The sequence below is a fragment of the Taudactylus pleione genome, unplaced genomic scaffold, assembly GCF_031769625.1.
Source record: "Taudactylus pleione unplaced genomic scaffold, aTauple2 ptg000186l, whole genome shotgun sequence".
NCBI classification, from domain to species: Eukaryota; Metazoa; Chordata; class Amphibia; order Anura; family Myobatrachidae; genus Taudactylus; species Taudactylus pleione.
In genome coordinates, this window is record NW_028284588.1 from 963,163 (window position 1) to 988,762 (window position 25,600).

Here is a 25,600-nt window from a genome sequence, read left to right on the forward strand (position 1 = left end):
AAAAGCTAAACTAACATAGGATAATAGTTTGTAAAGTGTATTATTGGGCAAAATCAGAGTGTTTGGGTTTTTTAAATTGTGTCAAATTGCTGTAATATGCATTTATCAAAAACAGTGGAGACATTATAGAAAGTCTTTTTGGCCAAATAAATGCTGCAGTTAATTTAGGGGTACATAAAAATGGGTGGATCTATATTTTTGTGCCAGTTTAGGGTACTTTAAAAAAAGTTAAAAATATACATGCTGCAGCCACCTACAATCCCCAAGAAACTTGTCCCATCCATACAGCCCCCCAATAACCTATCACACTACTTGAAATCAATTTTCCAAAACTTTTTACATTTTGACCCCAAAAATTACATGTAATTATTAGGGGGAATTAAGTTAAATAAAAAATTATTTTTGCCCAGTTAGTCATTAGGGGAGTGTCCAAGGGGTGCTGAACCAAGTCCCCGAATTTTTAGCCCGCAATAGGGGTTTTGCACATTTTTTCACCTGCTCTGAGATGGTGACAACTATTCGCTGCTTTTAACTGCGCAAATTTCACATATGCTAAAAGACGTGGCTTACAGCATAGCACAATACGCATTTCGCACAAGTGTAAACTTTTCGCCAAAACAAGGCTTTTCGCAGCAAATTGGATATGGCCCTTAATTACCCTTAGCTTAATAGCATCCACTGAGTTAAAGCTGCAATAAATATATTACATCAATTTTGTTAATTTTTTGCCAATTTTATTAATTATTAGCCAACTAATAAGGTATAGATTAGTGCACATTTTATCTCACTGTTCTCTGATCTATTCCAATATCATCTTCACGCATTCATCCTTATTATGTGCAGTACATAATTCCAGAGCCGGCCCTAGGCATAGGTATTTTAGGCAAATGCCTAGGGCATATGGAATGCCTTAGGGGTTGCCGCCCACGGTGCCTACCGCATACCTACCCCCTACAGAGCCGGCTCTGGCAGCTGTGTGACTACCGGCTACTGTACCTACCCACCCCCAACACCAGCAGGCATTCATTGAAGCAAGTTGTATGTAAGATCACTTCAGGGTAAGAATAATAGCATCAATCATAAATAAGTTTCAGATGTGCCCTCTTTAGGGTCAGCGATAATTAGCTCACTGAGAGTTATAATTCAGATACAAGCTTCTAATCAAGAAACGCTAAAGTAATTTGCAATCCGAAGTAAAGCGGTGAGTTAGCGCTAAACCATTGATACAGTATAGAGTGACATGTGCAACAAAGTGGTATACAATCAATTAGTCTGCCCAAATCATAAGGGCTCGTGACAGTTCTCTAGTAACGTATTATCCAATTACACTTACGTATATAGGGCCTGATTCATAATGGATTGCAACTGCAACAGCGTATGCAGATCAGTCGATGGTGCGTACTGCGCATGCATCACAGTGCGCATGCATAAGTTGGCAATGCGATCGCACTGCGATCACCTACGCAGGTACAAAGCCATCGCAGATCAGGGGATGGGACGATAGCATTTGGGGGTGGTGACGGGGGAGTGGTTGTAAAAACGCAGGCGTGCCTGTCCGTTTGAACACCATTGCATGAGCATGCATAAATTTGCCACTGCGACAGCATACGCAGTTTGAGTACTCACTGCTTGCTGAGTAAGGTCAAACCTGTTGTAATTGTACGTGAGGGGCCGATGTTACTCAATGTTACCGATGTATATGCAGGGCTGAAAGGTATTACGGATGTGAGATAGCGGTAGTGGGCGTCTCTATGCTGGCTGTACAACGGCTTTGCTTTTGCATTAATTAGCAAATTTTCGCAGCAGACCTGCATGTGTAATCGCCATAGTAATCCGTAATGAATCAGGCCCATAGAGTGGTTGTGAAAACATGATTCAAACATGGTACATATCATAATTTGCAAATAGCAAGATCATTGTGCACTTAGACCCCAAATATTAGCTGCAATTCAATTCATGTAATTAAATAATTAATAATATTATCAAATCTCTTTCCATCTGAAGGGAAGATAGTAAACTGCTGTTCCCAATTTGTCATAGAGACATAGAATAGGGAGTGAGTGCACCTGACTCCATATACCGTGATGGCAGAAGTAAGGTACCTGACATGAAAAGAAATAGCCCCAATATGATGTTCGGTCTGTGGGTCTGATTCTGACCTGGACACTATCCGCAGTGCACTCGCTATTGCCGATGGTTGCTAATCTGCGCTTGCATCGCAGTGCGCAAACTACACAGTGCGTTTGCAGATCCCTGAGTGACAGGAAAGGCCGTTTGTGGGTGGTGACAGGGGCAGTCCAGTAAAAACAGGAGAGTGGAGGTGCGAACGCAGGCGTGCCTGAGTGTTTCAACGCCGTTTTAGAGGCGTGCATAATTAACAGGCAGCGTCATAGTACACATCACCAGCTATTTTTTTACTTGTTTTTTCCTCGCAATGCTTGCGGTAGAAAAGAGCTACCACAAGCACTGCATTCACATCCAATTGTGGTCGATGTACCAATGTTTTCACAAACTTCCAGGAGATGACATGGGGCAGTGGGCGTCTCTGCATTCACTAAGGGGAGTCTGCATACACAAAGCGAACGCTCGTACGGTAAGATGGGCGTGCTTATGCCTTGGCGAGCGATCGCTCGACGCCGAGTCAGTTTCAAATATTTGCATACACATTGAGCGAGCGTACGCTCATAGCGACCGGGTCTGAATCAGGCCCTGTGTGCTGTAATCCTAGCTGTGTGCACAGCAGGATACCCAAGGGTCTTTCCCAACGTACGTTTCACCTTTCCTGGCTTGGCCTGCATATAAACATTAAAGGTGCATACACATGGGACGATATATCGTTACGATATGATCGATAACGATATCGTTCATATCTATTATTTTTAATTCAGTGAACGACCAACGACGCGCGTTCCCGCATGAACGATAACGATATCTATGATCGTCCGTACATGCAGGCCAATCTGGACGATATCGTCAACTTTGCCTGTTCAGAGATGTGGCAGGATGACTCACTGAAAGATATCTTTGAAAGATCTTTGAACGATCTATGAACGATATCTTTTGAAAGATATCTTTCAAGTCGTTGGTGGTACAGATTGTACCATGTGTATGCACCTTAAAGCTGCCCAACCATTACACGATACGGGGACGACGGCATGATTACGATGCCGTCGTCTCCCGCGGGGTGAACTGCATACACTGAACGTTCAGACATTCAGTGTATGCTGATCAATCATCCCCGAACATGGCAACCTGACGGCGGTCGTCAGGTTGACCATCATGTTCGGACGGTGATTGATGTTAAAAACGACCAGCGGGCGCACGCATCGCTGGTCGTTTTTAACCTTTAACTGCCTGATTTGCAGGTGATTACCAAGCGATAGAGCAATAACGACCGTCGTTATTGCTCCATTGCTAGGTTTAATCTCCTAGTGCATGGGCAGCATTAGATTGGTGGTGGGATTAGCTTGCCTAGGGCACCAAATTGGCTAGGCCCAGCTCTGCCTACTTCCCGAATCTTCAAGAAGACCTTATCCATTCTTTTTTATCTATGAAAGTTGTAGTCACAACAAAGAGCAGCATGCCAGCTGGTGCATATCATAAACAGCACCGTGCCCTTGACACAAATGAAACAAGCTTTGTCTATGAAAGTGCTAGAAGCATAATGACACACAAGGACAAGAGGCAGAGCTAAACGCAAGTCCGTTTTGTGGATGGATCTTGTGTCTTATTGCACTCCACATGCTTTGGAGCTTAGCGTATGCAACTACATGTGATTCTGAGTTGTATGCAACTCACTCCAGTCACACCTACAGCTGGAGAAGGTAACAGGGAGGCATTGGTGCTTTTAAATTTAGACAAAGTTTAGTGAGAACCAGTTGCGACTCCGACATCTGATGTTGGGGTGCTACCGCTGCGCTGCCTGCCTGAGCAGCACCATCACTGTAGAGGAAGAAAAAAAGAAGACCTGCACATGAGCTCCTGACTTCAAGGGACTGCATCGGCTGCAGCCCCTAGAAGCATTTTAGAGCTGGCAGAAAAGCAGGGAAGTGGCTTCCCATTGGAAGCACTATCTGCCATTCACAATCCAGACTGCCTGTCCAGCAAGTGATTAGCAGGTAGTGCTTCCAATGGGAAGCCACTGTAATTATTGGAGGCTCACTGGTGGTTGAAGATTTTTAATGTGGGGCGGTACTGCCTGCGTTTTCAGAAAATAGGGGCGTCATCCCAGTTTTCTGGCAGTGCAGAGACCAACGTCTGCATCTTCCAACACAGATTTACTGGCCTCGCGTGCGGGTAGGAGTTCGCCACTGTGAGCAAGATTAGGCCTTCTCAGATGGTCGCAATGTTGATCCGATCCTGCTTTTGGACGCAGGCATTAGATCTGAGATGCTGGAGTACAACTCAGAATAAGATCCTTAGTTCCATGCACACAAAGCAAGTGCTAATACAGCCAACTTGCATCAACTCTGCATTGGCCCAAGGGCCGTTTCTAAGGGCGGGCGACCTGTGCAATCGCACGGGGCGCTCCGCCTCCGACCCCTGCCTGTAAACTTCCGGGCACCGGCTGAGATTCAGTTACCAACGGGCGCCCGAGCTCCCGGCCCCTCAACGCAGAGCAGCTGAAGATGGAGGCTCCTGCAGTGTGCACTACGGGAAAGAAGTCATGACGTCTTTCCCATAGTGCAGAGGAGCAGCCGAGCGGAGCGGACGGCGGAGCGGGGCTTAAGGTAAGTATTAGGGTATTTTTTTTTTGTGCAGGCGGCCTTTACTAGGGACAATACTTAGGGGGGGGGTCACGTCTACTGGGGGAGGCACTACCACTGGGGGCACCCGGGCACTGCTACTGGGAATATTAAAAGGGGGGCACTTCTACTGGGGGAGGCACCACTACTGGGAGCACCCAGGCACTACTACTAGGGACATCACAAGGGGGACATTTCTACTGGGGTAGGCACTACTACTGGGGGCACCCGGGCACTACTACTGGTGACATTACTCGGGGGGCACTTCTACTGGGGGCATTGCTTAGGAGACACCACTACTGGGAGCATTACTCAGGGCCCAGGGACACTACTACTGGGGGCATTACTCTGGGGGCACTACTACTTGGGGAACTACTACAGAGGGAGCATTACTATTGCGGGCACTAATACAGGGGCATTAATACTGGGGAATTTATACAGGGGACACTACTACAGGGGGCATTACTACAGGGACATTACTGATGGGGGCACTACCACAGGGGACATGACTACAGGGGGCATGACTACAGGGGGCATGACTACAGGGGGCACTACTAATGGGGGCATAGGGGGCACCACACCTGGGGGCACAACTACTGGGTGACTGCATAAAGGGCACCACTACTGTGGGCTCTGCATAAGTTGCACTACCACTGTGGGCACTGCATAAGGGGCATAACTACAGGGGGCACTGCATAAGGGGCACAAATACAGGGGACACTGCATATGGGGACAACTACAGAGGGCACTGCATAATGGGCACTTTTGCCTGAGAGCCAATGGGGGGGAGCCCAAGACCTGTCGGGCTGGAAAGAAGTGTGTATTATGTGGATCTTGTTTTGTCAATGTGTTTTATGTGGGTCTGGATTTCAAAATGTATTTTATGTGCTCCTGGATTTAATAATGTATTTGAGATGGATGTGGTTTTAAAACGTAGTTTATGTGGCTCTGGCTTTTCCAATATATTTTATGTGGAGGTGGTTTGTTGCATTGTATTCCTGAAGTGGATTTTTCAGTGTATTTTATGTGAACCTGGCTTATTTCAGTATATTTTATGTGGATCTAGCTTGTATTTTCAATGTGCTGGGCTCACCCCCAACATGACTAAACACGGGTGTGATACAAGGTCCTACTCCTGCATACACAAATACACAAATGCGGCGTGGGCTTGTGACAGCTAGGCCACACCCATTTTTTGAGGCCATGCTGTCAGTCTTTAATTTAACTACATATATTTTTCAGCACTTTGCCTCTGACAGGTTAGCCACCCCTGGGCTCAGTAGTCACAGCGGCTGACATTCTGTGGTCTTTCCAGACCACGCTCCCCTACTGTGATACCACACCCCCTCACACAAGGTCAAAGGAATGGAGAAAGAGCTGCCCTGGCGGCACCCTGGAGAGGTACCCCACCATCCAGGGCCGTAACAGGGCTTAACAGCGCCAGCACCCAGAAGTGCAGCATCTTCAAGACAATCCGGGAAGCTGTACACAAGGCAGGGTGTCTGCCTATGGAGTCTAATAGAGCCGGAAGCTCACATCTGACATCACTCGTGATGTCAGTAGGACCGCCCACAAATGGCAGGCATTCCTTCAGGAACGCCTCCGTTTGTCCAGCCACCCCTCCAACTCGCCTACAAAACGGGGTGAGCTGTCGATCAACATCGGCAGCCGCCCCTTTTTGTAGCGAGCCCCGGAGCGAGGCGGGGTCTGCGCACACCGCGCGTGCGCAATGCCCCACCATCGACCCGCTTGCGAGCGCATAGCACTTGCGAGCGGGTCTGAATCAGGCCCATAGTCTGAAGGGTGCTGTTCCAGGCATCCTGCTAGCCAGAAGCAAGGGCCATGGGGCCGCAACGATGCCACCACAGAACCCTGCACTCGGTGCGGCGGCACCAGTTGCACACCACTATTTACAGCCCTACAGCCACCATTTCTTACCTTGTGTGGTGACTGGAGAGGCACTCTGCTACATGGAAAGCCACAGGGCAGTCCACAGCCATCTCCTGTACCCTGTGCTCCCCTGACAGCTGCGGTGTAGTGTTATGACATCAAGTGCACTGGGGACTACCACACCAGTGCACAGAGGTGCACTACTACGACACGGTATGGGTTTATTTCATTGCAGAGATTAATCATATTTTAAACGGTAAAGAGAAACGTGCCATTGTTACTGACTTCCTTTAGCACATATGACAGAACACTATTGTTTCTGAACAAGGATATCTTGTAAAAGTAAACAATTTTACTGCTTCCTGCTGCTTTCTTTATACACCTGGCCTCCACCTCCTCTGCATGAAAAAATGTGTCTCCCACAAATGGATAGAAGAAACAATTAATGGTAAATAATATACATTTATAAATATAGTTAGTTATGGCTGTAACAGTAAGAACACAAATATGAACATTAGAAATCACCTGCTGCATTTACAGTAGGTGCATACCTGTGGGTTACCATGATGTGCTCCAGGCCGCTCGCAAAAGCTGTGGGTGCTCACCCACAGCTTAGCGAGTGGCCTGAAGAAAAAAAAAACGCCCTGATTCAGAGCGAGCGCTCGCCAGTAGTGAGCGGCTCTGAATCAGGCCCTCAGCTCTCGCAAGCCCAAGTGGACTCCCTGCTCTAATAGAGCAGGAAGTCCACAGTCCACTACTGACATCACTAGTGATGTCAGTAGGGCAGCCCACAAACGCCAGGTGTTCCTAAGTGAACGCCTGCGTTTGTGCAGCCACCCCTCTCCCCGCCTACAAAATGGGGCGAGTTGTCAATCAACATCGACAGCCGCCCCGTCTTAAAGCGAGACCCGTAGCGACGGAGCAGCCATCGCTGGACGGGTCTCGCAAATGCGCACACCGGAGGCGGCGCATGCGCAGTGGGGGACCATCAACCCGCTTGTGAGCGGGTCTGAATCAGGCCCTGAGACCCTACAACAGGGTCTCCTCGCAAGCCCGATGGTCTCGATAATTGCGATGGGCTCCAGGCCACTCACAAAAGCTGTGGGTGGTCACCCACAGCTTAGCGAGTGGCCTGAAGAAAAAAAAAAAACGCTCCCATCAGAACCTCCGAGCTGCCTCCAGCAGCGAGCGGGTCTGAATCAGGCCCCTAATCCCTTCCTCACATTGCAGATGTGTTCAGAAATTCTTACTTTCAATTTGTGTGTAGTTCTGCCTATATATTGTAGGCCACAGGGGCACTCAACCACATAGATTACCCCTGTACTATTGCAGTTAATATGTTGCTTGCTGCAATAGTACAGGGGTAAGCTAGATCTACAATGTGAGGAAGGGACTAGATACGCATAGCCTTTTGCTGTACAGAGAGGTCATGTGATTTCAATAGGGATTCTCCAAATTACCTAAATTTGTAGTGTAAATAAAACTGAGAAGACTGTGTGTACATTATATATATATATATATATATATATATACACATACATACATACATTTTTAGGAGAGATGGAGATTTCTTTATTATTATTTAATTCTTTATCTCATTATAATAAATGCTAATTAATTTGACCTGGATAAAATAGAAAAATATGGCCAGAAAAAAAGTATTTGGGTTCCTTTTACTTTAATACACACCATCTTGCAGCGAGACCCGTAGCGACGGAGCAGCCGTCTCTGGATGGGTCTCGCGTATGCGCATGCCGCAGGCAGCGTATGTGAAGTGGGGGACCATCGACCCCTTTTGCGAGCGCTGTGCGCTTGTGAGCGGGTCTGAATCAGGCCCTAGATACGCATAGCCTTTCGGTACACTTCAAGGAGAGACATAATCAGAACCCTGAAATTCACAGGAATGTCCCTGGTAGAATAGAATTGGGGTGGGCGGGGGGGAGATTTTGAAAGGGTATTAATAGAAACAACTAAAATTTATTTTTTACCATTAAAACCCTAAAACCCTGTGGCCTCGATGTAGACAATGAAATTAAGGCAGTAATCACAAACTGATCATAATGGAGTTGTGCAACATGTCAATGCCAGAATTATCTGACCCCTAATTTAGAGAGGATTACTCTTGTTCTTATTAATGTGACCACAACAGGAGGCTGGTAACAATTCACACAGAATCCCCATATATACTGTACCAGTATCCTCAGAGTGACACTTAATTGAATACCACCAGTTGTAAGGCATAAACTTGTATAAAAAAAAAAGAAGATTCTAATATATGGCTATAAATTTAAATTATAGTTACCAGCAGTAACCAATAGTGACTATCACTAAGGAAACATAATCCCACAACCAAGATGGCACTAAAATGACCAGAACCACTTTAAAGATGGCTTCTTTACACAATACCCATGCTCCTACAGATAACATAGAACTGTGTATGAACTACAACAAATTTGGTGCCACTAGTAGGTCCCTACAAAAAAGGCACCACATCCAAGATTGTGCACACTGAATCCCTGAGGAAGGCCTAAAGGCCGATACGCGTTGGAGCTGAACATCACACCTATATCCATTATCAACATTCTCCACCAACTACCGCGACCCACAAATATCTATGTCTCCTCGTTTAATCGAACTGCAGCTGAAACCCAAGGACTGCGTGATCTTGCAAGATCGTGGACATCCCAGAAGTCTCACGGCAGACCGGCGTGAGCTGCTCCCCAGACAGCGTGACAGCCCTCACACGCTGCAACCTAGAGGCACAGCGGACGGGGTGGGCAGAAGACAAGAAGAGGGACCGGACTGCTCACCAGGAGGTGGGCGAAGCAAGACACCAATAGTAAGTTGTGTACCTGGGGGATACGGGACGCTGTCCCACCAGACACAGCGATTACACTTGGACTGATTCATTGGACAATATTAGCTGAATAAGAGACCCCGGTTCTCTGACAAATAATAATACAATAGCCATCAGACCCCTCTTTTTTTTCTTGTTTCATTTTGTTTCACATATTGGTATACATAGACACCATATACCCCAGATGGGGATTTATAATGATTACAATTAAGATTAATATGGAAGAGGAGCACTGTGACTCCTATGAGATTAAGTACCTAAATAAAATAAAAGGAACTTGTAAGTTACATCACTCTGTACTATTATCCTCTTTACAACTTATGTACACAAATGCAATCATACACTGATAGCGCGGACCTTCCTTACTTATTTACCAAATTCTCCACTTGTCCAATTCCATACTCTTTAAAAGTTTTGAAACATTTCCCCCTATATTACAATAGAAATTATTAACTTATAAGTGAATGCAGTGGAATTACCCATTGTCAGGTTAGACACATTAGGTCGGTGCATATGGCCAAGAGAGGAGGAGGCAGAGCCGGCCCTAGCCAAATTAGTGCCATAGGCAAGACTTTGGGTGCTGCCCCTCCTCATAGAATCCTGAAAAAGCATGTGGCCTCACATAAGGGACGTGGTCTCACTGTGCTGTGGCCCCTTCCCCATTGTGCTGTGCTCCCAGCACCCTCACCCAGAACAGATCACAGCACAGCACCCTTCTACTAGCACAGATCACAGCACAGTACCCCTCACCCAGCACATCACCCCTCTCCTAGCACAGCACCCATCACCCCTCTCCCAGCACAGAACCCTTCTACTAGCACAGCACAGTACCCCTCACCCAGCACCCCTGTCCCAGCACAGCACCCCTCTCCTAGCACAGCACCCATCACCCCTCTCCCAGCACAGCACCCATGCTAACCACTAGCCGTTATCCAGGTGCCTCGTCCCCACAAAAAGCCACTACCCGCTCACTGTTTGCTGCTGCCAGGCCCGATCGGAACTGTCAGCTGAGCTCCGATTGTGGATATTGCACAGTGACAGTAGCAGTTGTCATAGTCTCTGCCCAGTCATCAGTAGCAGGTGCCCTGGCCATGCCTGCCCCAAACCTCTGCCGGCCCTAGCCGGGCTTGGGTGCCCCTATGCATTCCAAATGCCCTAAAAGCATTTGCTTAGTTTGTCTAGGCCTAGGGCTGGCTCCGGGATGAGGTTAGGGTTATTCCAAATGCAATTTGCAAGTCATTCTTATTATTTTAAGAGTAACGGAAATAGATAAAACAACTGACGTTAGTTTTGTTGGATGAGGTGTGCACTGACGCTGCTTCAAGCCATAAGCAAACAGAGCAGCCAGCAAGCCTGACCTCTGACATGCACTACTGCGCATACATGGCGTTTCCACCTAACATTTTCCCTTGTATCCATGCCAAGTGGATGCCATTAGAGTCTCCTGCAGTAACTAGCAGTGTAAGCATCATAGGCTGTTGCAAGTACACTATACTACCACCGCTGGCGTCCATTACTCCGAGACACCAGGCAGATTACAACGTCCAGCAATACACCAAAGGGATCCAGGCTGCTTCTTTTCTATTGTAATTGTACCTGTTATATCCCTGTACTATTTGCTACCTGCTGTTTCTACCAGATTCAATAACCCTAAGTACTGGTTAAGTTATATCACATGTAGACTAACCGCATCCAGCACCAAACAACTGCGCAACACATACATCATATCTCATACCCCATATATATCATATACTCTGGCCAAGTGTATCGCCACCCTGCATTACCAAGCTATCAGGGACAAACAATAATCTGCCATGGTCTGTTGCACACTCTGCTAACACTCTGCTAATAGTTTATGGATCCAGTGCCCAGAGCCCTGGCATTGTGCTAATTCGATACTCTGCTGATAAGTTTAACAGAGGCAGGGATGAACTTTGTATGGTAGGTGCACTATAATGTGCTTTGTACTGGCAAATTTTCAGAATCATTTGTGTAAAATATCTGACTAGAAAACAGACCAAGTACTAATGATGTAACTGTAGCCCTGGATGTACTATTTTTGCATTAATGAGCTATTTTAACACATTTACTCAGATATACCTCAGTTAAAGTTAGTCCTTCCCGAAAAGTAAGAGTTATTAGTTACAGTACCTTCAATATAAAGGGCAATAGAGTGCAGTGTTTACCTTCCTCATCTCCATGACACAGAGTGCTTCCCCTTTCCATTTTTTGGTACAATAAGACAGCACACTGACTTCTGATTTCACACTCAGGTTTCCTGAATATACATGTAAAGTAAGAACAATAAGGTTTCCTGCATTACTCATTTTCACACATTCATGTAAATGAAAAATGAATACTTACTTTTATTTTTAGATTGTCCTTGGCATGAGATGCTAGACCTGCAAATAAGCAGATACATTGCTGGAAAGGGCTGAGAAATATAAGGAAATTGCCCACATGCAGAAAATAGTAACATACCACAGTGAAATCAGGGCTTTGAAGTGTTTCCACATCAAAAACAGGACTGCCACAGCTAGAGCCAGGCATCTGTGTACTTTATTCCACACCTTCTTCATAACTTCATGAAGTGGAAGCAGCCGTGACCGCTCATCAGGGGTCTCTAGAAAAACAAACATCTACTGTCATCTCTAGCTGAACATAATATCTGCAATTACAGCTCGAAATGTTCATCATAATTGTATACATTAAACTATTAAGACTATTCGACTATTAAGATTGTGGATGGCTACAGTTTTATTCACTATGCACATAGGACTTATGGTATAGAAAACAAGCTATACATAGGCCTTCCAAGTCATGCTATTATACCTTAGCCAAGCTTGCTGCAGCCTGGCCAGTTCCTGGTCACTTGCGAGACCAGGAAATCTGCGTCATCAACGCAGACCCTGGCCTAGTCCCTCCTGGGAACGGTTACCAGCCACGCCCCTGCACCGCCCCCCAAACACTGCAGCATGTCAATCATGCTGTAACAGGGCTGTGGGACGAGATCGCAGGACCTCCTGCACATGCGCGGACCACTCACCATCGGAGATGTGCGCTAACCATCGGGTTAGTGTACATCTCTGAACGAGGCTTGCCTACCCTCCCGATTTGGCCGGGAGCTCCCGCCTCCCCGGAAAGGCAGGCAAGCCTCCCGGCAGCCGCCGACCCTCCCTTCCGCCCCCCAGATTAAACTAGAAACCCCCGCAGCGGCAGGGCCAGTGAAGCAAGTACGCGCTGAATCGCATCATCGTGGCCCCGCCCCCTCCTTCACAATGCCGGTTTATGCACCATTGTGAAGAAGGGGCGGGGCCACGATGACACGATCACTCGGCTCCGCCCCTAATGGAGTATCATTAGCCGGCCACGCCCCCCCACTGTGCACAGACATTCAGCTCCCTCCCGGAAGGAGTATGCTCTGAATCAGGCCCTAAATCTCTCTGCACACTTTACATCTGACCTACCTGCAGTGCAATATGCTTTGTCCAGGTGCAAAGTTATTTATTTATTTTTGCTTTACTCTAAACTCAGAATCAGCCGCATCATGTGAAAAACAAAAAACAATAAAATTAATTACTTGTCTACCCTCCTGATTCGGCCAAGAGCCTCCCGAAAATCGGGTGCCGCGCCCAGCCTCCCGGAAAGGCAGACAATCCTCCCGAGCCGTCCGCCCCCCCCCCCACTCTGTTACAATATAAACCCCTGCAGCAGGGGGTCCGGTGACGTGATTCTTGCTGAATTACGTCAGTGACCCCGCCCCTGCTTTACAATGCCATTAATCTCTGCATTGTGAAGAGAAGGAGAGGCCACGATGACACGATCGCGCGGTCACGCCCCATGCTCTGCATCATCACCGTGTCATGCCCACTTTATGCTGCGACACGCCACCCGCCGTGGAAGCCTGACAGCTCCCTCACTGAAGGAGGGAGCTGAAAGTTGGCAAGTATGAATTAAAATATCTAAAAAGTATATAAAATATATAAAAGCGCACATAGAAGTACCTATAAAAAACACAGTAAAAACAAAAATTGCTTGAGACAGTAATCACTGTTTATACTGTAGCTGTTTTAGGAGTGTGTGATATTGGAGCTCATTCAGAGTCGGTCATGAGCGCCACAGAACATGCGCACGACGGAGCCGGCTCCGTCGCACGCATGCGCGAGACTCGGCTAACGACGGGCTCTCCGTCGTTAGGGGTCTCGTAGCAGACGGGGCGAGCTGTCGATGTTGAGTGACAGCTAGCCCCGTTTGCTGGGCGGGCCGGGGGCATGCCCGGCCAAACGGAGGCGTTCCGGGGCGGCCCCACTGACATCATTGCTGATGTCAGTGGGGGACTTCCTGCTCAAACAGAGCAGGAAGCTCCCTGGGGCTTACGAGTGCCCACACCCTACCCTAGGGTCTGGTCGTAAGCCCTGATGGTCGGGATGGTCTTGACCATCGCAACCATCACCCATGTCGGTCATTAGAGCTGTGGGTGTTAACCCACAGCTTAACGATCGACAAGAGGCGGCCGTTCAGGATGAAAGCGGCCGCCCTGATTCAGAGCAACCACTTGCATCTAACGACCGCCTCTGAATGAGGTCCATAGTCCCATGCTGTATTAGGACTACAGAAGATAAAAGTTTCCCTATCTTACCCTATAAGTACAGCTCCTCTCTGTCCGTTTCCTGCTTGTTTGTTTTAGATATTTTAATTTTATTGTTTTTTGTTTTCTATACACTTTGTGCTGTTGCCCATCAAAATATTAACCCTGCACTGGTAATCATAAATCAAACTGTTCCCCAGTACAGCTCTCTCATATATCCTGATTATCAGCAGACTTGTTTAGAAAAGGGAGCGCTAGTGTCATAGCCTGTGTTTATAATGTTATAAATGTTACCATAGCGTGGCTGCTAAATATTCTGATAGTGTCACATTTCTGCTGCACCACTCACTGCGCTGGGAATTTTGCTTTGCATTGGGTGTTGTACTACACATCATTTGTTTCTACACATTGTTTATGAAGCAAATTTTATATATTTAAATTGTGTAGGCCACTCACACCATCCCGTCTATTTAATCTTTAAAAAAAAAAAAAAAAAAAACGGTTTCAAATTGGCAGGGCTAATGCAGAGCAGTGACAGCAAAGTGGGCAGAAACTACTCAAAAGAAGAGTGCTTGGAAAAGTAGCATATTTCCAAATATATGCAGATTGTATGCGTCTTAGGTGCCTACACCCCTGCAGCACATGCACCTACATTTACTGCTAGTTTTCATCATTTGCACCTACCATGCAGCAGGTACAAGCCATGGGCGTTATTCAGAGACGCACACAAATCCGATGGTTTGCATTCATATCCGATGTTAGATGATCGGACATGTGCAGGATCTGTACTGCGCATGCACCAGTCTTCTGCTGCATGAACTCTCACAGTTCCCCAAAGCTACAGCTCTGTTTGGGGGCGGGGAGTAGGTGGAGCCAACCTGCGTTCCTGGAAACAAGGGCATGTCACTCAGTTTTGTGGGACTGCCAGGACCTGCGTCTTCCGATGCAGACTTCCTGACCCCTGCTGAGTAGTTCAGTTGCCCATTTTGAGTAAGCTATGACAATCCGATGTTGCGTCTTCGGATGCAGCACTTGGATTGCAGATGCTGGCAGGAGGTGTTTTTTTCTTACAGATGCCTCCTGTGGCATTACCGTATGTTAGCATCGCAGCTGCGTCCATCTCTGTATCATGCCCTATATGCCTCCTAACAGTCGCGTAAGTGCCTACTTGCTGGTCTGAATTGGATAAATACTGGACATACACTTTAGGATTAAAATGTCAGACCGACAGACCAATTATCTGACATGCTGACAACATCCAATATGGTTGCCTGTCAGCTTGGCAGATAATAGAAATCGGAGCACCAATTATTAGATCTTTTGGACATGTTGGACAATTTTGTACGCCTAACAGACTGATCGTTTGTGGCAATACAATGTATAAATATCTGGCTGATCTGCCGATAATCAGCAGATCGGCCAAATAATTATACAGTGAATACCCGCCATTAATTAGCAACTATTATCTGTTCAAGAAGGGTCAGGTAAATGTAGGTGGGGCAGTGGTGTGGCCTTAAAAATCTCATCATCCCTGCTCCTTCCCCTGTAATGCCACGAATCGCTGCTTGCATTGCAGGGGATAGGGCGTGATTACATGAATCATAGCGAATTGAGGGCCTGATTCAGCAGTGAACACAGCTTCCCGATGGTTGAGAATCAGCACAGGCACCAGACCTGTTCTGCACATGTGCAAAACGGGTCTGCGATCCCGCAGCCAGACCGGCAGCAGATTGTCATTGATTGACAGTCTGCTGCCGGTTGTGGGCAGGGAGGGGACGGCAACAGCCTCAATTTCCATAAAAGGAGGCGTGTTGTCGTCGCTGGGTGGGGGGGGGAGGCCAGGATCTCCGTAGGCTGACAGAGATTTCCTGGCTTTTTCACTCATCTGCGACGGCCAGCTTGAGTAACTTAGCCAGCTGATGTTCCCCTTAATTTGGGACCTAGAAATACAGGGGAAGTAGGCAACCTTGACATGACCAGCAATTGCGTGGACACTTCCTTACTGAAGTTTGCCTTTGTGAGAATAACCCTCCACTGTTCTGCCTCCCCATGAGCAAGATTTGATACCTGCAAAATGCATGAATGTCTGAATGTATTTTACTTTCTGAGCATGTGCGATGCAAATACACGCAAGATACACTAAACAAACCGGCTGTACTCACTCTGCATCAGCCCCTATATGTAATAGAATTCCAACCCACTCCATACCAGGCAGGCATCAAGTGCAGCTGTAATCTATTAATGTAAACAAAAGTTAACTTAAGAAGTCCCAGCTGTATTCATTAGAAAAACTATGTAGCTAGACTACTACAGTATATCTTGATATCCTGTCATACATAATACACAAATTCAAACATTCAACATGTAAAACATGTTGCAATGTTTTACATGTTGTAACATGTTATAATGCAACATTTGCCATTTACTGTGCTAAAGTCTACATTGTTTCTACACAGAATCTAGAAAGTGTTAAACACAAGATAGTTTACACATATAGCACAACAATGTCTGACTCACATATCATGATGGGAAAAGCTGAACTAGGTCCTGTCAGTTATTTTTCCACTAAACAACTTTAAACAGTGTGTCACCACAATATAATATCGTACTGCTGTTCACTTCCGTCATAGTGACACTTCAAGCACTTTTCAGATAACATTCAATGGTAGGGAATTAATGTAGCTACAGTGACAATTTTTCAGTGATTAAAGCTATTGGTGAAACAGTTTTTCTTGAGTATCCTTGCAGTTAGATGCTAGCACAGACTTGAATTAGATAGTCTGGAAGTACAGGGGTGCCTGATCCCTCCCCTCTCGCCACGCATTGTAAGGAACCTGTTCCCGACTATACTGAGTAGTGTCCTAAAAGTATGCAGCTACAACTTTTATTTACATATTGATATTCAAATGTTCTGTTTTGAAGCACCAGGACCTGTCATAAACTGACTATGCCACTGGCCCGTCGGATTCCGGACTATAGACAGACAGTAATTAGCTAGACAATGTCTAGATAGACACCAGATGTTAGACAGTTAAAAGTTAGACAAGGATAAAAGTTTGACACAGACAAAAGTCTGACACACTAAAGTTAGACATGTAAAACGTTCGACAGGTACAAAAGATCTACAAGGTCAAAAGTATAACATGAAAAAGATCGACACAAAAATGGTCGACACATTTTTGTTTTTTTAGGATTAGGGTTAGGTTTAGGGTTAGGCCAGTGGTTCCCAAACTGTGCGCCACGGCACCTGGTGGTGCCTCGGGACACTTGCAGGGGTGCCTCAGGTTGGTGGTCCAGCACCAAATCAAATTATTTCTGGTCAATGTAATGTAAATATGTGGACAAATGGAAGCACAAACCTGTCACCCACTACATAAATGAACCTAAGGATGACAGGTCAGCACAATTCACTTCGCTTTACTACATTTTTTTCTGAATTTCTCAATAACAAACTTTTGGCTTAGGGGTGCCGTGAAAACAATACTGATGCACTAGGGTGCCGCGAGTACAAAAAGTTTGGGAACCACTGGGTTAGGCACTTACTGGAGGGTTAGGGTTAGGCACTTACCCAGATGGTTAGGGTTAGGCACTTACTGGAGGGTTAGGGTTAGGCACTTACTGGAGGGTTAGGGTTAGGATCTTACCCCCACGGTTAGGGTTAGGCACTTACCCAGACAGTTAGGAGTAGGCACCAGGAGGGAGGGTTAGGGTTAGGCACCAAGGGGAGGGTTAGGGTAAAGCTTAGGGCTAAAAAACAAAAATATAATAAGTGTCGACCATTTTTGTGTCGAACATTTTCATGTCGAACTTTTGACCCTGTCGACCTTTTGTACCTGTCGAACTTTTTACATGTCTAACTTTAGTGTGTCTGACTTTTGTTTGTGTCTAACTTTTTTCCCTGTCTAACTATTGACTATCTAACATCTGGTGTCTATCTAGACATTGTCTAACTGATTACTGTCTATCTCTTATACCACACCCGGGCCAATCCACCAGCTGAGTCTACCTTTTTCTTTCTTTCTTTATATCTGTGAGTGCACAGTGCAAATAGTTTCATGGGAGTAAATATAATATAATAAAACATATACATATGTAAAAGCTTATACATACCTCCCAACCGTACAGATTTCAGAGGGACAGTCCCGGCAGGGACTCTGTCACCGCTGCTTTAGCAGCAGAGCAGCAGTGAATGGATGCATGGCTTATGCACACGTGATACATTTTGTGCCGGAAGAGGCTGTGTGCAGCCCACCAGCTGCTGGAGTACTGGGCTCACCCCCAGCATGATGAGAAATGGGGAAGTGACTTGCACACCAGGGGCTCGTGGTCTAACAGGCACGAGAAGTCCTGGGCCTGAATATAAAAATGTTTGGAGGTATCGCTTATATAAAACTTCAAAAATAAAAAAAAGACGTAAAGTGAAAAGTAATTATAAGCAGATCATTCACTGACCAATCATTGTATTCCCTCTGTTGTCAGTATTATATTAGAGGTGGTAACTGACATCCAGAATGTACATTATGAAGGGCACAGAGCCGTAACTAGGGGTAAATGAGCTGTGGGTGCCTGGAAGGGCATTCCTGTACTGTATGAAAACTAGCCAATTAATATTTGAATTTGATTAGTAAAGTGGCCTTATGTTCTTGAAAATAACTGTTTAAAATGTGATTTCATACCCTAATTTTCTCTTCTGCTATTCAAAGTTTTTGAAAGAAATAGAATAAAAATGGAAGCCTCTTTCTTGAAAAACTAATAGAACATGTTTATGTGAAAATAGATTTTGTGCTAAAGGGCAATTTGACTCTGAGGAAACACTTAACTGATGATTTAAAATAATAAAAAAAACGCTCAGAAATTGTCATTTTTTTAATTTATTTGATAAATCTTTTAATGTATTTTTAAGAATATATTAAAATTATTTATTTAAAAAAAGATATATCTAGGGGGTGTTTTGCATCCCCTCTCCCCCCATGACCATAGGCCCATTTATATATATATAAAAAAAAAAACTTCCAACCAAGCCCCCCATTGGCATTAAATCCCTGGTGGTCATAAATCCTATTAATATTAACCCCCCACACCACCTAAATAGTAACAACACCCCCAACCCTGTAATAACCCAAGTTTTTGCACCCCTTTTCCTACACTATGACCAGTTTAACATTTTATTATTATTTTATTTTCCTCCCTCAGCATTATAAGCTTTTATTTTTATCCCTCCCCCATCTATGCCAGATCCCACCCCTCCCAGATGGTTACCTTCCTACCCCATGGAGAACCCCCCCCCTCCTCCACCACATGCAGAGCACAGTGAAGCATTGTGCAAGGGGGACTGATCATTAGTCCCCCCTGCTGCCGCTGATCTCTACACATGCAGAGATCAGCCTAAAGTGCTTGGAGGGGACTCCTCACACTGTGATCCCTAGGTACATGCGCTCCAAAGTGCTGTTCCCACGGAATTCTGGAGCGTGATTCTGGCAATGATGTCTGCGGTCACAAACCACTGCCTCACTGCCTAGGGGTCCGCGGAGATAGAGGAGATCCGTTGTGCACTTGTGTAGAACGGATCTCCTCTTTTACAGCCAAGACAAGGAGCGGGGCAACGCTGTCATATGTGTGAAGACCGGGTCAACCTAAGCACTACTGGCTGTCGTCGCCCCCTTAATGAGTTAATAATTAACGGTTACAATGGTCCTATGCCTCCACTCCGCACAGCCTGTTTCACAGTTTGTCTATGGATTTAATTTTTATATAATTATACTCATGAACAAGTAGTGATTCATGTTTTATTCTTGTCTAATGCAATACCAATTTGATTAGCACTGCACTCTTAAGGTTGAATAGATCTATTTTTTCCTTTTTTTGTGTTAATTAGGAGCTGTGTAAATAATTTGTAGTTTTAGTTATTGGTATTTGTATTTATTGTTCTTTTGCAACAGTTTTTTTTATTGGTATTTCACATAGTGTGGGTGTTTCTATTATAGCATTTCTGGCAAGCATACCATACAACACCGGTTTTCAACCACTGTGCCGCTGCACACTAGTGTCCCGTGGGTGGTTGTGTAGTGCGGGAGGCTCAGACGCGCCCGGGCTGTACCTAGATGCGGCGGCATTACATCACAGGTCACGCATGCTGCGTTGCCTGTCTGCCCGGCCACCCCACCAGCCACCCAGCCCGTCCCTCCCTCCTGCCAGCCAAAGCCAGCCCGTCCCTCCCACCCACCAGCCAAAGCCAGCCATCCAGCTCGTCCCTCCCACCGGTCACCCAGCCAGCCAGCTAAAGCCAGTAATCCTGCCAGCCAGCATGTTTTTTCATATATATGATCAACATAATGACACAATACTAGCAGAATCAGATTATCCCTAACGCAGAACAGGTGGCATGGTAGGGCCGGTCTGACCCACCTACCGCAGGATTTTTTTGCTTTTTAATTAATTTTTTTAATCAAGCTGCGGGGAAATGAATGAGTATTGATGGTTTTCCTGATTTTGGGATAACCACGTGAAGGAGGGGCAGAGCTGGAATAGGGTGAGGAGGCACAGTGGCATGTGCCCCAGGCCCGCCTCTCTCAGCCCCCCATCCTGTAATTATAACTGCAGTGCAGAGCAGAACCGCGTTGCCATTGAATGGGGGGACAGACGGAAGGCAGGATCGATGGTATTAAACTATGTAATGGAATACCATTAATGTTTTTACCATGGAAGGTTCGTGCATACACAAAAGAGACTTGGCCTTGACAGAATGAGTGGGACAGAGTTTCTCTGCGCATGCATAGGGGCAGCTTGCCCTGCCTGTTCCAACACACACTGTTGTGCTGTATGTCAGAGTCTGTGAGACATGTGTTGGGGCTGTGAAACACAGGGGCTGGGTTTGGGGCAGAGAGACACAGGGGCTGGGTTTGGGCTGAGAGACACAGGGGCAGGTTTTGAGGCTGAGAGACACAGGGGCAGGTTTTGAGGCTGAGCTACATAGGAGCTGAGGAATGAAGCCGAGAGACACAGGGGCTGGGGAATGAAGCTGAGAGACACAGGGGCTGGGGAATGAAGCTGAGAGACACAGGGGCTGGGGAATGAAGCTGAGAGACACAGCGGCTGGGGAATGAAGCCGAGAGACACAGGGATTGGGGAATGAAGCTGAGAGATGCAGGGGCTGGGGAATGAAGCCGAGAGACACAGGGGCTGGGGAATGAAGCTGAGAGACACAGGGGCTGGGGAATGAAGCCGAGAGACACAGGAACTGATGAATGAAGCTGAGAGACACGGGAGCTGGGAGATGAAGCTCACAGACACGGGCTGGGGAATAATGCTGAGAGACACAGAGGAGATGCATGGATGGCTGGAGATAGAGAGACACTGGTTGATTGGCGGAAAAGATCTCCCATGATCCCGGGCAGCACCCTCAACTAACCCCCAAAAAAACCCCACACACACACACATCCATGTACTGGGAGCACCGCATATCCTATCATGTTATCATGATAGATACGCGTAGCGTTCCCGCGGGGTGCCGCGTCCTGCCCTATTTCAGAAGGGTGAAAAGCACCCTGCCCTCCGGCGCGATGCCCCACTGAAACAGCCTGCTGGTGCTGTCCCACCCGCGGGTCGCAGTGTCCTGCGTGTGGGGAAAACTGCATTATAACAGTCACCGCAGGTGAATGGATGCCCGACACATGCGCCCAGCAACCTTTCACACTGACAGCAGCACTTGGGGGAAGCCCTGCATGTCCGTAAGTGCCGGGCACGCCCCAAAGAGTAACGAAAAGAGGGCTCGTCTTAAAGGCACGTCCCTTTTCCTTGGCCATGCCCCCTTTTCAGGCGCGGATGTGCCGTTTCTCTAGGTCCAGCGCCCTTCCCAGCGCTGGACCTAGAGTGAACTAGAAAGGTGCATTTCCATATGTATGTGTATTTAACTCTATATGTAACCCTGCCCATATGTGTGTCTGTTTCTCTCTCTATAAGTAATCCTTCCTATATATGTATGTATTTATATGTGACTCTATCTGTATATATGCGGTGCCTGGGGGTGCCACAGATTGCTCTCTCACCTCCGTCCCTGTCGCCCACAGCTACAAGATTATGCCGCCAGTTTGGAGCAGTTCCTGCCCTGATGCTGAATGGCGGTCCTCCCTGCTGTCTCTGGTGTATCTGTAATCACAACATGCTGGCAGTTCCTGCGCAAACATGGTGGAGAATCTGGTAAGTAGAAGGGGCAATGTGGGAAGCAAATGAGGGAAAAGCTGGTAGGCAGGGCGCATGTTACATATGTGTGGGGAAAAATGTGATAGACATGTAAGGAAAAGGTGATAGGCAGGAGGGCATTGAGGGAAAAGTTGGTGGGCTGGGGGATGTGAGAAAGCTTTTGGGCAGAGAGGCATACAAGGGAAAAGCTGGCATGCAGAGGGGCAAGTGAGAAAATGTTTGTAGGCACAGGGTATATGAACACTTGGCTGAGGTACTGCGCTCTGGGTTTCTGTATAGTGTCTCTAGCTGCTCCACATTAAGGAAAAAATGTGGTGCGATTTGGGGCACTAATGTTGATCTTGATTGGTGTCCTACTTATACTCCCTCACACTGATGGTGCTAAATGTTTGAGGGAGTTAAATAGTCTCAGTGAGATCCTTCTCACTCTATGTCAAATGTATAGTCCCGACCTATAATCCGAAAACCTCCTCATTGGTATACCGTTAATGTCAAAAAAAGTCTCTTCATATAATCTCAAGACTGTAAATCACTTTATAGCTGTAGGATGGGTGTTCTTATCATATATGATGATGTTGTAGTGAACCTCTTTACTCTCAAATATAATACATACTGTAGCACAGTATCAGGAACACAGGGCATATGAAGGATGAACTGGTGAGTAATATGTGAGTGAAAAGCTAGAAGCTAGTAAGCACGTAAAGGCTAATATCACCCAATGTGGTTGTTCAACATTTCATTACAAAACCATGGGCATTAATATGGGTTGGTCACCCCTTTGTTGCTATAACAGCTTCCACTCTTTTGGGAAAACATGGGAACATGGCTGCAGGAATATGATTCCATTCAGCCACAATATATATTAGTGAGGTTGGTTCACTGATTTTGGGTGATAAACTCAGTTGGTGTTCCAATTCATTGCTAAAAATATGTGATGGAAACACAAGAAAAGGGAAGCATTACACAACTTGCATGTATAAATAATTTATCATCGTGTTTTAGCATACCTTTTACAATGCAAATTTAATTTCCTAACACTGGTATAATGGACAAGGAAGGGTAACATGCAAACCAGAAAAAGTAAACATGCAAATATCAAAATATTAATAACAGCTGTACAAACAATCATTCTATATAAAACAATTTATCAGAAAACTGATGCCTTTGGGATAAACATGGATTTAGGCAAAATTTCAGAATAAAGTAATTCTCTCTTCAACTAATATCAATTGCAAATGTGTATGATAGTTTTAGTATTTTGATAACTTGCCATATAATAAGTGTGCATCTGGCATGTGTATGTCCGTTTTGGGAAGCTTGGTAATGAAAACTTTGTACACTAATTCTTATTTTAACACTATTTATTATTTAATAATTGGATGTGTTGGACTAATTGTTATATTTTTTTAATGTAACAGACAGAGCTCAGTGTTGTCATATTTTATTTTAAATCTGATTTCTATGAGGAAAAAGAAAATAAATAGTACACTGACATTATTTTGCCCATGTTTACTTTCACACAATTAATGTAAACTGAGAATTATATTGTAAAATGTATCCATCTGTACTCATCAACGTTTGACAAATCAGGTTGAGTTCCCAAACTAATTTTAATGCCCACAGTCTAGAATACATGACATGGGATGCAGTTAATAGACCGGCGGACTAAATGTCGCCGGTCTATATCCAGACAGGAGATGCCCGACGGGGGTCTTAAGATAGGCGTCGAAATACTGACACCTATCTTAATCCCGACGCCGGAACGCCGAAGGACGCCAGCCCGAACGCGTTAGCTGGGGAGGGAGGGTTAGGTTTAGGGCATGTAGCTGGGTTAGGGTTAGGTTTTGGGGAGGGAGGTGAGGGTTAGGCCCCCTCCAAGGGTTTCTTAGGTGGGATGCGATGCTGCCAAATTTACCATTATCCGGAATGCAATACACTCCAGATATCTGAAGATGGCATTAGCCGCTGTAGTCTAATGGCTACCACCGCATAATTAGCCGGCGGGGACTTCTCCGGAACCGTCCCCCAGCAATGGACGCCAGTCACTGGGACTGCGCATGCGCAGCAGCTCCGGCAGCTCTTCAGAGACATCGCAAGGACAGGCTCCTTTCGTGTCCCTGCATGTCCTGGATAATACATCCGGACAAAATGATCGCATATTGCAATGTGATCATGTAATGTTCACTCTAGGCCCGCCGCCGGACCTAGAGAAAGGGCACTTCTGCGCATGCCCTAAATGGGGCGTGGTCAAGGGAAAGGGGGCGTCTTTTTGACGCGTCCCCTTTTCGTTACTCTTGGGGGCATGCCCGGCACTTACGGACATGCCAGGCAGCCTCCAAGTGCTGCGGTCACTGTGAATGGCTTCCGGGTGCTCTCTGCCCTTTAGAAATAGGGCAGGGCGCGGCGTCCCGCTGAAACAGCCTATCGGGAACGCTTGATCATGGGTAGTACTGGCATGCCCTGATCGCATTGCAAATGCGAATATTAATAAATGGGGGCCCAAGTGATGCTGCAGCCCAGGGGCACATGGCACCTTACCCCCCAGCCAAGCCAGCCCCTGGACGCTGCTAACTGCTCTGGACCACAGTCGACTGGTTGAATGTTTGTGGTCGATGAGTCAATTGCAATCAACGTTTTGCCCACCCCCTGAATTAAGATATACAAAATGAGTCTGGGAGGCAAAGATTTATTTGCGAGACAGTTCAGAGAACAAAGTGGTCATTAAAATAAAACGGATTTAAAAGCAAGAGCATTTCAATTCCAAGGTAACAATTTTGAATCAAACCCCTTAATGACCAGGTAACAAAAGGGGTATTTAACTGCAAACTTTCCATACGGAAATCAAAATACTCCTTCCAATATGAAAATGTGTGATTGGCATGTATAAATAGATCATGTTAGAAACTGCATAGATACCAAAGTGCATAGATAGCAAAGATAAAGAAACACAACTTCAAACAACTAAGCAAAGTAAATGTAACAAAACTCAATAAATAACCCAAGCCAAATGATTGAATAGACTCTGGGCATGATGACCCTGAAGACTGCAATGGTTGTTGGGAATAACATGCCACACCAAGGGGTATATTTAATAAAATGCGGGTTTATAGAAGTGGAGGTGTTGCCAATAGCTACCAATCATATTGTAGCTATTATCTTCTAGAAGGTGCTAGATAAATAAGAAGTGGAATCTGATTGGTTGCTATGGGCAACACCTAGGGGTAAAATTACTAAAGTGAGAGTTTTTAGAAGTGAGTTTTAGAAGAGATGTTGCCTATAGCAACAATCAGATTCTACTTAACATCTAACAAGCACCTTCTA

At 46.0% G+C, this 25,600-nt stretch overlaps 1 protein-coding gene across 2 annotated transcripts in view; it reads right to left on the minus strand.

Annotated features, from left to right (window-relative positions):
* The window catches only part of OTULINL (OTU deubiquitinase with linear linkage specificity like), a 90,656-nt gene that overhangs the window by 57,437 nt on the left and 7,619 nt on the right, over positions 1 to 25,600 (minus strand). For both annotated transcript variants that reach the window (XM_088476331.1, XM_088476332.1), the window contains 3 exons: positions 11,974 to 12,115; positions 11,857 to 11,894; positions 11,679 to 11,770 (listed from right to left, as the gene is read on the minus strand). In XM_088476331.1, coding sequence (XP_088332457.1) covers positions 11,679 to 11,770; positions 11,857 to 11,894; positions 11,974 to 12,115 — 272 coding nt within the window. The remainder of the gene's footprint in view (positions 1 to 11,678; positions 11,771 to 11,856; positions 11,895 to 11,973; positions 12,116 to 25,600) is intronic.